The 17,074-nt window shown below is 40.8% G+C and overlaps 2 protein-coding genes across 8 annotated transcripts in view; one reads left to right on the top strand and one right to left on the bottom strand.

Moving 5' to 3' along the window:
- LOC122687832 (LRP2 binding protein) overlaps positions 1-10,542 on the top strand; it is a 30,402-nt gene extending 19,860 nt beyond the window's left edge. For all 3 annotated transcript variants that reach the window (XM_043893508.1, XM_043893509.1, XM_043893510.1), the window contains 6 exons: positions 936-1,078; positions 1,158-1,263; positions 2,170-2,393; positions 3,766-3,940; positions 6,022-6,134; positions 10,405-10,542. In XM_043893508.1, coding sequence (XP_043749443.1) covers positions 936-1,078; positions 1,158-1,263; positions 2,170-2,393; positions 3,766-3,940; positions 6,022-6,087 — 714 coding nt within the window. In that variant the 3' untranslated portion in view covers positions 6,088-6,134; positions 10,405-10,542. The remainder of the gene's footprint in view (positions 1-935; positions 1,079-1,157; positions 1,264-2,169; positions 2,394-3,765; positions 3,941-6,021; positions 6,135-10,404) is intronic.
- SNX25 (sorting nexin 25) overlaps positions 8,112-17,074 on the bottom strand; it is a 93,864-nt gene continuing 84,901 nt past the window's right edge. For all 5 annotated transcript variants that reach the window (XM_043893505.1, XM_043893502.1, XM_043893503.1 and 2 more), the window contains 4 exons: positions 13,845-13,911; positions 10,425-10,618; positions 9,862-9,962; positions 8,112-9,342 (listed from right to left, as the gene is read on the bottom strand). In XM_043893505.1, coding sequence (XP_043749440.1) covers positions 9,262-9,342; positions 9,862-9,962; positions 10,425-10,618; positions 13,845-13,911 — 443 coding nt within the window. In that variant the 3' untranslated portion in view covers positions 8,112-9,261. The remainder of the gene's footprint in view (positions 9,343-9,861; positions 9,963-10,424; positions 10,619-13,844; positions 13,912-17,074) is intronic.

The following is a 17,074-nucleotide window of genomic DNA, read 5'->3' as shown; positions in this document are numbered from 1 at the left end:
TTAGGAACCTGGAGTCGGGTATGTCTACTTCGAGCTGAGCCGGTTCAGAGGGGATGGAACTATCGGCCCATCTGGGCATGCACAAATGTCCATTGCTTGGTGACTTGTTGAACATGCAGAGCCCTATAGCTTAGGTACACTTGCACAGAACAAAGACTCCACACCTTTCCCCAGTCACTTTTCCCCACGCTCCCCATGCCTCCAGTGACTGCTTTCTTCATCCCATAAATACCCCAAACCCCTTGCCTTGCAGGGGCTGGAATTTGAGATTTGTTCTCCCATCTACTTGGCTCCTTGCTGCAAACCTCGGTGTCCCAGTGTTTTGGCTTGCTGGGCACTGGGCAGGAGGAGCCTGGGTTGGTAAACAGTTCGTGTCTGGGTTTTCAGAGGCAGGGCAAGCCTTTTATTAGCAGGCAGGATGTCTTCTGTGTTTTGTGACTATGCAGACATCATATGAAGATGAGTGTAGTAGATATAAATTTATCACTGAGCACAGCTAAGGAAAGTGTGCTTAAAGAAAGAAGACAGGGTTTAGGGCTCACATGCATCCGGTAAGGGTTAAAAATGTGAAAGTGTCTGGTTATTCTTACACTTTGACAAGTTCTAAGAACTGTGCTGATTCAAAATAAGGAACATGAGAAGAGACAAAGGAACTCATTGAGACGTGATGCAATTGTGGAAGCTGTAATATGGGAGGCATGCCTTATCTCCCAGAGCTCCTAGGAACAATGACTCGGGAGATGGACTTCTATTTATATCTAGCCCTGCAGACTCCAGGACAACCATACTGTTAGGTACAGACTCGAGACTCTACATCATGTCAGAGCGTGAACGCTTCATGGCATTATCAGAAAACTTAGTTTGGGTAAAACTAAACTGGGATTTGGGTAAAACTAAACTGGGACTTTCTGTCTTGTTCTTTTCCTTTGTGGAAGGAAAAAGGAGTGGAATATATGAAGAAAATTGTTGATTCTCCATGCCCCAAAGCAAGACACTTAAAATTTGCAGCAGCTTACAACCTTGGAAGAGCTTATTACGAAGGAAAAGGTGTTAAACGATCAGACAAGGAAGCTGAAAGGTAATCTGACCTAAGAACAAGATTTTGTTTTAATCAAATGTTCTAAACAAAGAATAACTCACCTCTCCTTCTCTTCTAGACTGTGGCTTTTTGCTGCAGACAGTGGAAACCCAAAAGCTAGTGTGAAGGCTCAGAGTATCCTAGGACTGTATTACTCAACAAAGGAGCCCAAAGAGCTTGAGAAGGTAACTGGTCCATTTGATAAACTGTAGCATCACGTGTAGATTAATATTTAGTTCACTATTCCTTCTGTGAATGGAGGATAGTGAGGAATAAGTATGTAGTCCTGAGTAGCTCATAATTCTTTAAAATGTAAAGAAAGCTTACATATTAGGATCTCCAAGCTCATCTCGCCTCAACTATGAATGCTGCCTTCTTCTGCCAAAGGAGACCACAGATGTGAGCACCTTGTGTGCTGTGGAAAACACACCTACAAAATACTCTACCATCAAAGGTAAAAGAGGAGGGTGAGTTAGTACAGTCTCTTTTAAAATCATCAGTGATGGGAGATGTTTCCAAGAAATCTTACAGGGAGGAGGAAATGAGGCAGTCAAGGCAAGCTTGTAGGAGCCACACAACCACCACCACCCACTCCCTGCGCCCCCACTGCCGCCCCCCGCCCCGCCCCTGCCCTCACCGATCCTTGGCAGATAGCTGAACAGCTGCCTGGAAATCACTGTGAACTCAGATTCACAGGGCAGATGTGCTTGGACCACATGCAGGTTTGTGTCCTTGGTTGTCTTTGATCCTGTCAGAGCTCCAGTGAGTCTGAAAGATGGCTGCCATCTAACATCACCGGCAGGTCTCCTTGCTGTGCCGCTTTACAGAGCCTTTCAGACACTTGCTTCCTGTCTCCCACCTTCTCTGTGCTTCCTCTGGAAAACGTGAAAATCCCAAAACCTGAATAGCTGAGCTCAAGCCAGTGACCTGGCCTGCACTGTGGGGAGACAACAGGGGGGCCTCCCTCAGCACCCTCTCTGAGGCCTGTGAAACTGGTGCCAGCCTGACCTGTGTTCAAGAGGCTGGAGCTGTGTCCTAGAGATGAATTAAATTCCACCTTGTGAATACTATGGAATTGTGCTTTTTCTTAGGCATTTTATTGGCATTCAGAAGCTTGTGGCAATGGAAACCTGGAGTCCCAGGGTGCCTTGGGGCTCATGTACTTCTACGGACAAGGTATCCGCCAGGATACTGAGGCTGCCCTGCACTGCCTAAGGGAAGCCGCGGAGCGTGGCAACGTCTATGCTCAAGGGAATCTCGTGGAGTATTACTATAAGATGAAGTTCTTTACAAAGTGTGTTGCATTTTCCAAAAGGTGAGTAAGCTGGATAAAAGTATTTACAAAAGCTTACTAGATGTTCTGTGCCTGGTCTGTTTAATAGAACTCACTGCAGTATTGGAATTGATGACTGTTGGCACTTGCAAAGTGGCCAGTGCAACTGAGGACTGAACTTGTAACTTTCATTGGATTTTAATTTAAACAGACACACAGAGCCAGTGGCTACCGTATCAGATAGTGATTGATGAAACATCTGTGCCATCAATCTGCATGATTTCAGTGCTCTTTGCTCTATATGCCGGCTAAGTGATCTTAAGCAAATTTTACTTCTGAGGGCATGAATTGTTCTTTTGCAATCTTGCAGAAGTATTTTCTTCTTGATTAAAAACAATAGTGAATATGAAGCATTTAACATAGCTTGGCACATGAGAATTTTTTGAGAAACTTTTTTTCTTCCTACACCCTCAGCCACGGTTCTATAACTGCACAGTTACACTAGCTTGATGAGGACAGCAAAATAAGAATGGTTAAAAGACTCAACACTACGTAAAGGATATGGAAATTTGTTCTGAGGCTGTGTACTTTCCTGCCTTTATCCACAATGCACAAACGCAACACGAGAAAGAGACCATGGTGTCCTCTAGAATGGCTGTAAGGCCATGCTGATATCTCCCTCCCTACACGCCCTTCCACAGAGCCCACAGGCGCCCAGTGTGAGGTGGACATCTACACTGGAGGATGAAGGAATGCCTTTTGCCCTCACCTCCCCAGCATCATGGGCAGAGGTGTGGTCTCCAGTGCCTCAAATCTCCCAAGTGCCCATCTGGGTAAAACTAAGACTTCAAGTAGTCCTTTAAAAATCTTTGGCACTTTTCATTATTGTCCATGTTCCTGTTTCCTACAGTATCACAGCTGACATGGAATGGACTCTTCCATATAATTGTCCATCTCTGTATCTGGGTTACAAAGAATGACTTTTTATTGCCCACTAAACATAGATGTGTAAGTTTCTCAATGTGTTTTCTGGTCCTCTGTGACTGAAGTCCAAATTCAAGGTTGATGTTTAAATACCCAAAGAGATAGAAGACTGCTTTTCTCTCCATTGTTTAAATCTGCAAAATGGTAAGAATTTTTGTAGTAATATTTTAAACTTAATGTTTTCTAGTGGTTATTGAGCCTGACAAGTGTAATCCTAAGGGGGCTGTAAAGTAACCACTGTGGTTAGTTCCTCTTCCACTTGTGTTAGTTGACTGTATTTACCCTTCCCCATACAGCAAACAATTTAGTTCTAAAACTTGTAGAAATGCTAGGGAAACCACTTGGGGCACAAGGATAATTTCTGGATGCGTTTATAAAAATGTAAACCGTAAGTGATAGTGTGTTTAAATTTGACGTCTGGGTGTTCCAGGATCGCCGACTATGATGAGGTTCACGACATCCCCATGATAGCCCAGGTCACAGACTGTCTCCCGGAATTCATCAGCAGAGGCATGGCCATGGCCTCTTTCTACCACGCACGGTGTCTGCAGCTTGGCTTGGGGATCACAAAGGATGAGGCGACAGCTAAACGCTATTATTCTAAAGTAAGCCCTATCGCAAACATAAATGGACTCAATTAGAATTTCTGGGTTTTTAGTTGAGACTTGAACATTTTATAAATTACTGTTTCTTACTATGCAGATAACCTCTGTCTACCCAGAAGTTGTCAGACATGCAGCTTGTTTGCAGACAGTTTTCTCATTCTTTTAAACATAATTAAGCTCAGATGGTAAAATTTCTATTTTTGATGCAAATTATTCTGTTTCACTGTCTGCAGCCTAAGGCTCAACACTAAGACCTTAAAGCCTGCACAAGCATGCCTTAGTTCATCCAGAAAAAGCGTGAATCTCTCTTTTCCTTCTGTATACATTAGAGTACATTTCATTAAGGTTTCTTTATGCATGACATCTACTACAACCAGTTAAAATAAGCCTTTTCATGTTTTAATCCATGTGATCAGTTTATTTATACCAAATAGATTTCACATCTAAACGCAACTGTTAAAAACTGCAGAGGAAGTGAGAAAGGCAGTCATTATGAATAGTAACTGCAAGTTCGTTTTTTTAATAAAAAGAAAGCAAAAAATTGCACACCTTAGGTCCATGACATCCATAACTCCAAATTAGATTATTAAAATTTGCATAATACACAAATTGTTCAGCTGGAGCAGGGGAACAGAGCAAAGAAGAATTTTCTAAGTCCCTTGCCTAAAAATCTGATTATGTTACAGCAGTGGTTCTCAAAATTATTTGCATGTTAAAATCACATGGGGATCTCTTAAGAAGTCCAAAACCTAGGCTTTATTTCAGAACAATTTAATGTCCTAGAATGGACACGGGCAGATTTAAGTTCCCTAGGAGGTTGCATTGTGTCGGCAAGTTTGGAACCCTAAATTATTTTGTTGGAAATTCAAAAACCTAGGCCTTATTTCAGAAAAATTTAATGTCCTAGAATGGACACGGGCAGATTTAAGTTCCCTTGGAGGCTGCATTGTGTCGGCAAGTTTGGAACCCTAAATTATTTTGTTGGAAATTAAAATGTCCACAGTATTAAACCCATATCAACACAAATATCAGAATATGGTACAAAAATAGAACTAACCTTTGAGATATCTACCATTACACCATTCTATTAGTATGAGTAACAGCTGTCTTTTTTAAAATCTAAATATTCTTTTATTATACCAGTTTCCAAACCAAGTCAGTTTTAGATTCTGTACTAGGTATCCTTTACAAGAAGACATAAGCAAAGAGAACTCTGGGTGAAAAATATCCAGAAATGTGGTACATGTTCATCCTAAACAAAACAGCATAATAAACAGGTACGACTGTAAAACTATTTTCCTTAGGTTGGGAGATAATACAAACCCATTACTCAGTTTCGGTCACTGGATTTTATGGGAGATACTTCCTCTAACTTTTCTGCATTTTAAAAGTATACCAGTGAAGGGTCTGGAATCATGTCAGATGAGGCACAATAAGGGAAATTCTAAGTATTTTACTCTGAGAAAAAGGACTTGAGGGGCTTCAGTGGTGGTCTTCAGCAGGCTGCGAGGCTGTCCTAGAAGAGGGGCACAGTGGGCAGAGGCTTACAGCCCAGGCAGTGTTACGGGAAGGGGAGGGCAGCAGGCAAGTGCCCAGTGACCCACTGTTGTGGGAACTAAGGAGACAGTTTCTGCAGGGAGTGAGGTTTGGATGAGATGCCTTCTGTCTTTCAAATTCTTGACATACTATGAAATTATGCACCTTATCACTGATTTAGGCATAACAAAACCATATATTTAAAAATTATCCATGCTGCTATTCACATGAGATAGAAAGTTTGAGGTCAAATAGTAATGCTTTCTATTTTACTTACTTAAATAATTCACATCTTAGAATACTATCAATGTGTAAATTCATTATTTTGGGCACTGAAAATTCTCTCTCCCCCAAATGATAATAGCATGGTTATTTTTAGTATATGATCTATTTTTTATAGGTTAACTTGAATTCCCCTAATTAAGCAATTAGAGTAGAAATGTATCTTAATTACAAAACTCCCTTAAATCACTGTACTCTACTTCTTAAAAACAAAAGGTTCAACAGTCCATAATATGTCTAAATAACTTTCTTTGAATTTGAAGGCTTGTCGTCTGAATCCTGCATTGGCAGATGAACTTCACACTTTACTTATTCATCAAAGAATTTAGACCACAATGCATTTCAACAAAGATCATCGATTGGAACAGCTTAGAATGTATGTATTTTTATAATAGCTGTTTTCTGCCTCACATGTTAGATTAACCTGGGTATTTTAATGGTATCATGATGGCATGATACCTTCATTCTTGAATTTGTGTAATATAACTTGAAACCTAGCTAACAAGATCAAATTGCAGGAAGAGTCCTCAAGAGATCCAGCCTCTTAGTCTAGAGAGTGGCCCAGATTGTGTCAGGTATTGAAAACTATTCTATAAAGCCAGGATTTTTTTCCATTCTTAAATAGTGTCCTGAAATACTTAGTGCAGTCTTAGCTTTAATAGTATAAGTGCTACAAACTTACCAAAAAAATGACAAAGTGTAATTCTTTAAATTTCTTTAATCTTTAGTTATTATCTTTAATCTTTAGTTTTGTGAATTTTTAATAATTTTATTCAGTCATCTAAAATTTTAAAATAGAAAATTCCAAATTGAAAGGGAAAACTTGAAATCTAAATTTGAAAATAAGTGGGTTTAAGAAACTGCTTACAATTTTGCCTCTCTATATCTTCCCTAAAACATCTTAGTGAGTAAAACTACTGTATTGAAACAAGATGTCTCTTTGAACTTCAAGTCCTTGTCTGCATTTTAAAACCCTCAGTGTATTTCAAAGATAAAATCTCAAATCATCTACCAGTATAAGACCTAGAAATTATTAAATCAGCAAGAGGCTTTCCTTATCCATTACATCTACAAAGCTAAAAGCTGACAAATAAAATAGAATCCATACCAAAAGATTTTAAAGGAAATACACATCTGTAAAATAAATTTTAACAGTATTATTTAAGATACCCAAATGACACCTTCTTTGTAAATGTTTTGGCTTTACTTTATAAATCACACCCATCCTTTCTAAAGTGATTTACAAGAACTCATTTTAGCACTGGTAAAATATAATTAATATGTAGGCACTGGTCACTAACGAAGTATTAAGTGGCACAAAACTACCTGCTTTTGTTTCATGTTCTGGTTTGTCTGTATTACTTGAACTTCATTTTGTTTTTATCTAAAGGGAAGAAATTTTAACAAACTTCAGGCCATATACGTCTCCTTTAAATCTCTTAGAGTAGAAACTGAAACCATCCCCCAAAACCAGTCCTTTCCTTTTCAGATCTCTACTGAAGACTCTGTTCTCCCCCAGAAACAACTTTTCCATTTCTCTAGCCCACTACAAGATTTCATAAAAACCTAACTTAAATCATTCTACAATACAAACCTACTTGCTTTGCTCTTATTTTCTTAATAGCATCCATAGAACATTCCTTCAGTTATTTGAAGATCCAGATTCCCAAACGATATTTTCTTCTCCACACTCAGTCCATTTCCTTGAGCCTTTAAGAATCTTAAAACAGAAATGTAATAAAGCCATGTATGAGGACTTTAATAGCACTTTTAATAGCGCACTCTTCAGTCTCCAAAGTGAAGACCACGGCCATGAGAACACAGGTCTGAGAAATCCTAAAGGTAGGAATTTGACATGTCATATTTTGTGATATGCTATGCTTGCATGTCCTAAGTGAATCCAACACAGAAGTTAAAATTTCAGTTTACTGTAGTTACCATAAGGCTGGCACATCTAGCACAAGCGAGCCCCTGAAAACTATTAATACCACTGCCGCCAGCCATGATGCATACCTTGACCTGTGATTGGAGTCAGTCTTTAAGGGAGGTGAAGCTTCAAGATCATTAACTGTTTTCAAAAAAAGAAAAATCAAAACTTCGATTAAGTCCTTATAGTTGATAACTTATGAAAAGGTAAGACTTAAGATTGAGAAGTCATAACAGTTCTGGTGTAATTACAGATGACGGACACTTTGAGTAATTGCTGTGAGGTTCCTGGGGCTTGGTGACCTCACGCTGCTTCTCTTCTCTGAATGTCTTTTCTATGTCGCTGTGAATGATAATTCCGAAGTACAATATCTCGGTTTGAGAAAAGGATCAAAGAGCTGTAGCTAACAGAATCTCAGAGATAAAATTTGCTTTACTAATTTTTAATCATTTCTCTTTCAGAACTTATGTTTTGTATCAAGAACTTGGCAGATATGCTCTAACAATGATATAATCAATACCATTTTAATATACATTTACATAGTATTTTTCTCTCATGGATTTCAAACTGAATTTCTGCTTAATTAGTTTCTGTCAGTATTCCTGGAGGTTAGATAGGGGAAGTGTTTCCTTATCACTGCATAATAAATGGTAAAACCCAGGAAAATTAAGTCACTTGTCCGTGCCCTACTACTGAAAACAAAGCAACGTCTGTACACCTAATGCCCCGCCTAGTCCCCAAGACTTGATGACACAGTCAAGTTGTGAGCAGCATGAAGTAACTTCCCTCCTCTGTTTCCCCATTTCATCCCTGCCTGTCTTTCAAAATTTAGCTCCCATCCCACATCCTGAATACAGCTCTTTGAGCACCCATTTGGCTCTTCTCATGCAACTAAAAATCGTATTTTTCACATTCATTCTGGGAGAATGGCACAACCTTTATACCTCCTTACAGAAGAACTCACATGCACAATGTTTTCTACAAATAAGGCACTTGATATATATCTGAACTGCCTTCAGTGTTTCAATTGTTTTTTGAGAGAAGGATACAAGCATCTTAAACATCAGAGCTCTGATTCATTTTTATAATTTATTGCTTCAAATGCTTCAAACTATGGGAAATCTTTGGTAAAAATAAAGACAGGAAAATTTTCACAATAACTTCACACAAAGCATTGCACAACAATATTCAGTACACACGAACAGAGGAATGTTCAGAGTCCTCAGTGAGGAGATTAACTGTACAATGTTCAGAGTTCTTCATTTAAAACAAAACTTCATAAATATTTAAAATATTTCCTAGGTTCTTATCACATATCAACATTTATATTTCAAACAGTATGTTGTCCTTTAAAGGATTTATATTAAAATAAAAATCATTAACAAGTTTTTTTTTCTTTTTCTGTTGCCTAATATACAGCATCAAGTTTCCTCCCCAATTCTGCTTAATTCACATAAAACTATAGGGAGGTAACTAAAAGTTCAGTATGGTTCTCAGTCAAGCCCTCTGTGGAAAAGAGGAAAATGTTTCATGTCTATTAGTACAGACATTTCTCTGGTAGTTTATTTGTGCAGTCTCAAACCTGACCAGCTTTAAGTTGATCTAAATGAGTTCTCAGCTCAGGACACAATTCAGTTAGCAGCAGTTCCATCAGCACCTGAACCAAGAAAGAAAGAAAGAAAAAGTCTTTTTCTCTAAAGATTTATTCAGATATCTACGTCTAAGACTAAAATCTAATTTTAAGCCTGAGATGATTCTCAGTGAACAAGTTACTCTCCAAAGGAATCCGTATTCTATAAACTCCATTTAGATTGATTTATTTCATGGTCCGTTAACCATCACCAGACCATCAGGGGTATTTAACATTGCTCACTATTATAAGACAGACAGCTAGGAAACAGTTTGCTTTGTTGAAATAAGAAAGCGAAGCAGTCAGGCAGAGATGTTACCACACAAGAGAGAAACTACAGCAGGCTAGGAAGAGGAGGTGGCATCCACTGGGAGTATTTTTTTTTTTTTTTAATCAAATTGAACAGACAAAAATAAAGCAGAGAAAATGGGTTCAGAGTTATAAGTAATAAAAATGATTACGAGCATAAAGAATTAAAATCTACCCCCATATGTGAACAGAAATGAACAACTGAAGAAACGGACTCCTCTGGGAGGCTTTACTCACATATAACAGGTGCTTATTGGCTCTCGTTTCTTGAAGTGCATTGAATATTTTTATTATACCGTAACGGGCATTTTGCTGTCCAACAAGGCTCTGAAGCATATCTGAAAAATTAAGTTTATATTCCGAGCTGCTACTGATAGAAGTGCACTGCGCACAGACCTTCAGTGAGAGGCCACGCCCTGTGCGCACACAGCACATAAAGGCACCGAGGAACGTGAGGGGTGGGTTCTTTCCAGTGTTTCAGGGAAGAATAGTTTTTTGACATAAGACATTTATACATACTATAATTTTAATACCCCAATTAAAACCATAGCTCTCAAAATGGATTTTTAAAGTAGAAAATTTTGTTGTCTAAAACATTGCTCTAGTGCAATTATAACCAGTACTGTTCTTTTGGGGACTCCCAGTATAATTTATTAGCAAGGGACAAGACATGATTTGAAAGGAAAAGGTACAATCACTTTTTTTCACTGTAAATAATGTTTCCTAAGTGACAGATGCCTTAGTGGGGCTGACAACACTCCCTTTCTGTCCGACTTTCAGGAGCAGAACACGGGCCTCACCTGGAATGTTCTCGAGCAGCTTCTGCTGTGCTCTCCGCTTTGTTTCCTGGCTGTGCGCTCGGCTTTGTTCTTGGCGTGGAGTTGTTTTTGGCGGCGCCAGCTTCCCATTGGGCCAAAAAGCATCCCGGAAAAGGTTGATGTAGTAAACCAACATTTGCTCACTGAAAATCCAGTTCACTGTGTCCCGAATTTGTCTTTTAAGAGAAAAATATGTCTTGGATGAGGTTTTTAAAAACTGTATTCTCTGTTTCTCAAAAGGCATTTATCAGTGGGTAGGTTAAGATACAGTGTGATCGAGGCATTTGATGAATAAAGTAGGAATTGGATTTTTAAACGCTGACTCTGAAAGTTATTTTTCATTTTGGTAACACTGATGGCCGTTCTTTCCTGCAGCTCACATTTCCACTGTTACTGATTTCTCTAAATGTTTGCCACATGGTGTCTTTCAATTTTGGAAAGGCAAGAACTGAGAGGAGATGGATTCATTTGAAGTTGGCAACTACTCTAACTGTGCATGGTACTTAATATACTAGTTTCTCCATAAAGTGTCGCAAACTGAAAACATCCATCCATGTAAAGACTGTGAAAAATGGCCTGAAAACCTTCCTGAGCTCTGGCAGTCCTGGGGAGAAGCAAGCTTTTTCACGAGTCGTCCCTTGGGGCTGCTGTGGCAGGGGGTGCTGGGCGGAGTTCTCCCATCCGGGAAGCATCTCACAGGCTCAGTAGGCAGAGGGGAGAAGATACCCCTTTCCCCACAAAGGGGAGCACTCAGAAAACACTGCCATCCAGCCACTCCAACCTCCCACAGGAATAAAGACCGACAGACCCTGACCCGCAGAGTTATAAGTAAGTGGCTTTTATCTGGTCACTCAGGTCTTCCATAAAGCCGACTTCAGCAGTCCAGTTCCAACCACCCACAGGATTGCTGTTGTCAAGAGACCAGCAGAGCTTACAGGGGAGGGAGCAGTCCTGAGGGCGGGAGGGAGGTCTCTGCAGAAAAGGGGAGCAGAATCACCTTTGACTCTTAGCACCAGAAAGGCCTGAGACTTCAAACTTAACTCACAAATAATAAATCAAACAGCCCTTTAAGAATCTGACTTCCCAACCAGATTTTTAAAGGGACGATGTCTGGTTTTCAGGAACAGTATCTGAAATAGCTGTTTCAAGCCCAGCACTGCACACAGTAACCCAGTCACTAGTGAAGTCCAGAGTCCACTATGAGTCAGAACTGTGGTAATCCTGTAACTGCATGTCTCCTAAGACACTTCCCAGTACTGCTTAGAACTGTGCGATTCAGCCCTAGACTAAATAAGATAATTTTATTAATTCAGTGGGACTTCTGCTTTAGGAGAGAACCTGCTGACCTGCCTAATAAAATCTACATCACAACACAGTTTGTCTTGCCTGGAGTCTTTGGCTTACTCACTGGCACTGCATGAAGAAATGAAGAAGGAAAATTTCAATTCACAACTGAGAATTAGATGAGTGGCTTTTACCAAACGCCATCTCCTACATATTTTCTGTCAATTCAAGTCTGACTTTATATTAGCCCAAACCGTAGGAAGCTTCTGCAGCCATTCTGGAACATGAAATGACAGTCAGTACCAGGCAGCAGGCACGTGGAGCTGCTCATGGTGTGGCATCGTCTGCCTGAGGCAGAACAGCAGAGGGCGGGGGGCTCCGCCACTTCTCTACCCGAGGACAAGCCCCCTGAGCCAACATCCTGGAGATGCCTACCCGGTGCCCCTCCCCCGGCCAGGAAAACCACTGCCTAACGTGTTCACCGCTCTCAACCCACAGCTGCTCATCTTAGCATTAACAGCCAACATCATAAATTGGAGCAAGGAACGCATGCGTGACTTTCTGAAACTGGAAAAGAAATGTGCAAGTCTGGAGTTCTCAGAAAAATGGGGCCATTCTGGAAACTTTACCCAAGGCTTGTCAGTACTAAGGTTAAAAGGTTTGCATCAGACTGAAACTGTAAGTTAAACAGGGCGTTTTTCTGTTAAAAGCCCACGATACTAAGCCAACCAAACAACTCACTAACACCATTAAAAAATATCTTAAACAGAAGTAAATTTTGGTTTATCATCAGAAAGGAAATATATTCTATTTGCAAATGAATAAAAATATAAAATGTTCTTTATTATGTTTCCCACAAAAATTTGTAAGATTTGTGTAATAAAACTGTCACTTTAGCCTTGCACATACATTTGACAACTAAAACTTTTACTTGGAAAAATACCTATTAATTTCATCTTAAAACATATTTTGCTGTTAAATTGATTTTCCCCTCAATTTTAGCATTTGAGTCTGTTTTTCCTGTGGGGTGAAGTCATTTTGCTGACAGGCTTGAAGAGTGCTAGGTACAGAATATATATAACCTTTATGTATATGGATAATGTGCTACAGTTTAGAATACACATATGGCTTATATAGCAGTGTAACAGGATACACACATCCCTCATGGATACTCAGGTATCATCTAACAAGAGGAAATACTATTTTTTTTTTTAGAGTTGAGGTGGCATGAAAAAAGAGTCTTTGGCAAAAGGAAAGTTTCCATCCCACGATTGCTTCTCAGCCACGTAGTTACCTTCTCTGGATGCCATTTTCTTGCTTATTTTTCTAGAGTTACTCCACTATAAGCATTGACATATGTATACGTACATATATGTGTATGTGGGTGTGTGTATTTTGCCAGTAACTCCCCTCAGTAGACCTAAAATTGCTTCCAATTTGTTGAAGATATTTATGTTGTTTCCAATCTTTTGCCATTAAAATGGTTTAGGAAGATTTTATAAATCTTCGTAATAAATAGCACTTCGTTATAAATAACACTTATGTTATTTCACACGTGGTTAAATTTCTCTGTAAATTGCTAGAAGAGTAACTACTGGGTCAAAGAATATATGGTGTTTTATTCTAGCCAGATTTTGCTAAACTGCCTTTCATGGAAACTGAGTATTAAGCTAAATTTTTCTAACAATAAACCTTGTATTAAAGGGCAAAAAAAAAAAAAAGTATGGTTTGCAGACCTTTCAAATAAATACCGACCATGCGATGCTCATCCTACTTTCCTTTGGCTCAAGAGTCTAAGCCTTTAAACTGATCCCCATCATGTGACATAAAAACGTTGCACCCAAGGTACTAAAACCAGTCACCACGGTCAACAGAGAACTTTACAGAACAATCTTCCGACCCTCATCAGCCAGCCAGCAGGAGCCTGTGCCAGCTTCTGTCATCAGGGGCACCGTGTGTCTGGGGGGGAGATTCTTGCAGAAATCTGCTTCCCTCTCCAGTCTTAGACTCATATCAGAAATACAAGGAGAAACTAAGAGACCCTCATTTGCGGAGGTAATCTGACTGTTAAGGCAAAAGGTAGGGCATGAATTCAAATACTAATTTCCTGCCACTTACTTGTTGATGGTTCTTCCAAAAGTGACCTGAACGAGAGCAATCAACGTTCTTCTCACCCATTTAAACACTGAAAATACAAATCAGAGGGAACACATCACCACAGGCGATCAGTCGTGACGTCTTCACAGCAGCACAAAGCATTAAGTCTCACCGTGTCATTCAGCCTGAGTCCCGACACCAAGTCAGGGGCGGTATCTCCAGATTTTGGGTCTGGGCAATAAGCTTTCATTTTCTACTTAGCAACTGGTGAAACCTACAATTCTTTTTTTTTTTTTTTTTTTACAGCTTTTCAGTGCCTAGCAACAACTGAGCTAGCAAGCGAAACTAAAAACTTCATGAGTCCTTGGGCTGCTGACGTCTTGTTTTCCACTAGCGGACGGCGCAAACCCAGACAGAATATTTCTGTCTGGCTTCTTGAAGCCAGTGTTCCAACAGTGCTGTGAATGAGTAGCATCTGTAGTCAAATGTTGACGAATATTCTGAAATATTAATGAACTGCTGGGTCTAACCGCTCCCCTTGGAATACTGCTGTGTAGACCAGGGGCTTTGTATATTTTATGCCTGTGGGGGAAGAAAGGGGAACTGGGAAGACCCAGGATCCCGAGAGAGCCATGGACCACTCCACTGCCTGGAGCAGCCGCCATCCCCCCTCCCAGCCTCCGGCACCTCACCTGGGAAAGGGCAGTGTGAACACGGACTCTTTTTTTGTTTTTTTTTTGGCTCAAAGAGTCACATCAATATTTTGTGTCAAAGAGTTTTGTGAAGGGTCCTTCCTATAGACCTAAACTCTTACTATTAGCATTAGATTAGGAGACACATTGCTTTAAGTGTAGAATATGAATATAAACCAAAAGAAGGCAAGGGAATGCTGTGAGGATGTTTTTGATCTGCAAATTAGAATCAAAACCAAATATTCCCTTTATATATTCACCTCCATGCACTGAAATGTTTAGCTCCTGACACATGGCTTGGCTATGATGGAGCCAGGAGTTCAGGTCTCCTGCACCAGTAAGAAAAAAAGGAGTAAATTCACAAACACCTCTGTACAAATATCAACAGCAGTTAACACAGACTTGGAACTAGACTTGAAAACATTTTCAAGTCATTTCTAACTTTGTGTCCAGGTGCAGTAATGTCAGTCCTTCAAGCAAGAGTCCAGTCTTGGAATCAGAACCATGCCTCAGAAATGCCCTATGTGTTTGATGGAATTCAGAGCACCTGGGAGGCGCGTGTCTGTCAGGGAGGATCACTTCAGTGCACCTTCCAGGGCAGCAGAGAGGTGGCCACACCCAGAGAGGGTCTAGGACACGAGCGGCTTCAGGAAGAATGCCTGACAGCTGAGGGCCTGGTCATAAATGCTTAAAACAGCTGTACTTCTGGCCCCTTTTCATAAACTGAACTAGAGCAGGAACACACACACACACACACACACACACACCCATTACTCCTTACACACACACACACCCATTACTCCTTACACACACACACACACACACCCATTACTCCTTACACACACACACACACACACACACATACCCCATTACTCCTTCCAAGGACTCATCCCTTCAAAGCCATGAGGCAACTGCAGCAACACTAGGATTTAGCTGATGGCAAATATATCACATCTCATTATCAATGATGTTCCATTTATTGTCCTCTGAAATGTCACTAGCAAAACCAAAACTTCTGAGCAGGCACGAGGAGAAGTGCACGCCGCGGAGACAGGACTTGGAGCCCGACTCCTGGCCTACTGCCTCTGACACGCCCACCTCTCTCTCAGTCTCCTTGTGTCAGAGAGAACATACTGACCGAAGGTGAGGACGGCACAGTTTAATAGACTCGGGGCGGGGGGGTGGGGAGGCGCGGGCAGGCGGTGGAGGACAGGTTTTTCTCTGCCTATACAAACATTAGCAAACATCTCAAAGTGTCTAAAGTATAGACCAGCTATAGCTTTTTCATTTGAAAGGATCCTTCATACTCAGACAATACTCCATCATGTGGACAGTTATTAGTTTAACTACTACCTGTTTGACTTAGTTCCAAATTTTATTATTAAAATTATGCTCAAATGAACATCCTTACATATAAACCCCTGCCTGGAGTTTAGAATTTAATTGTGTCTATCACTCAATGTGAATTACTTTTTGAGAGCCCTTATACTATAAATTCACTGAAGGAAGACTCTACCTCTGAGGTGTTTTTGTTTCCCCTATGGAGTTATAGCTAAAACATAAGTTGCTATTTTAGATTTGGTTTAGAGGAAGAAAGAAACCACTGAACTTCCCTGGTAGCTCAGTCAGTAAAGAATCTGCCGGCCATGCAGGAGATCCAAGTTCAATCCCTGGGTCAGGAAGATCCCCTGGAGAAGGGCATGACAACCCACTCTAGTATTCTTGCCTGGAGAATTCCATGAACAGAGGAATCTGGTGGGCTACAGTCCATGGGGTCACAAAGAGTCAGACACAACTGAGTGACTGACACACACATTAGAGAAAGAAAAACTTCAATGACCAAAACAATTAATCCCAGCACTAAAAATTTTCTTGCCTATTCATTCATCTACCCAAGCATTTTATTGATCACCTACTATGGATCATGGATGAGGCATTATAACAGACACAGAGGATTAAAAGACAAGATGTTTATAACATCTTATTTATAACAGCTCAAGTTTATAACAGCCCTTGGAAGTTTCTTCATCTGCACAGAAATTCTTTACGTGGCATGTTAAGGGGTATATAAGTAAGAAGCTACACACAGCCTACCTACCGTGTAGGACCAACTCTCAGCACCGTCTTTGCCCCAAGGGAAGAAATGCTCACCCAAGGGGACAGAGGCCAGGACACTCTCAGGGCAGCACGTCCTGGCTGGCGGCATGACTGTGCCCCGTGAAACCCAGCTCCTCCCGTGTGCTTCCTCTTCTAGGCACTCAGGTGTGCCTTTAGGCACCTGTCGCACCTCGAGCTAGTTCCTGAGGCTCCGGGTGTGCCTGAGTACGCGGGCCTCGTGACTCAGCGTGGGGGCTGTGCAAGGTGGGCGTGGGCAGAGGCCCCACTCGGGAATCGGGACACGAGCCGAGCAGTGCAGTCTGACCTTTGACCCAGTGCTGCTCCGGGACAGAGGCGCCCATGCAGGTCTGAGCAGAACAGTCTCCTGGGCCTCTCGAAGTTCATTTCTTTGAAGTCCATCTCCCCTGGGGGCCATCAGGGGAGGATTTCTCAATGTGGCAC

The sequence above is a fragment of the Cervus elaphus genome, chromosome 32 (assembly GCF_910594005.1).
Source record: "Cervus elaphus chromosome 32, mCerEla1.1, whole genome shotgun sequence".
In the NCBI taxonomy this organism is placed as follows: domain Eukaryota; kingdom Metazoa; phylum Chordata; class Mammalia; order Artiodactyla; family Cervidae; genus Cervus; species Cervus elaphus.
The sequence above is the reverse complement of the archived record's forward strand: the minus strand, read 5'-3'. Positions and strand labels throughout refer to the sequence as shown.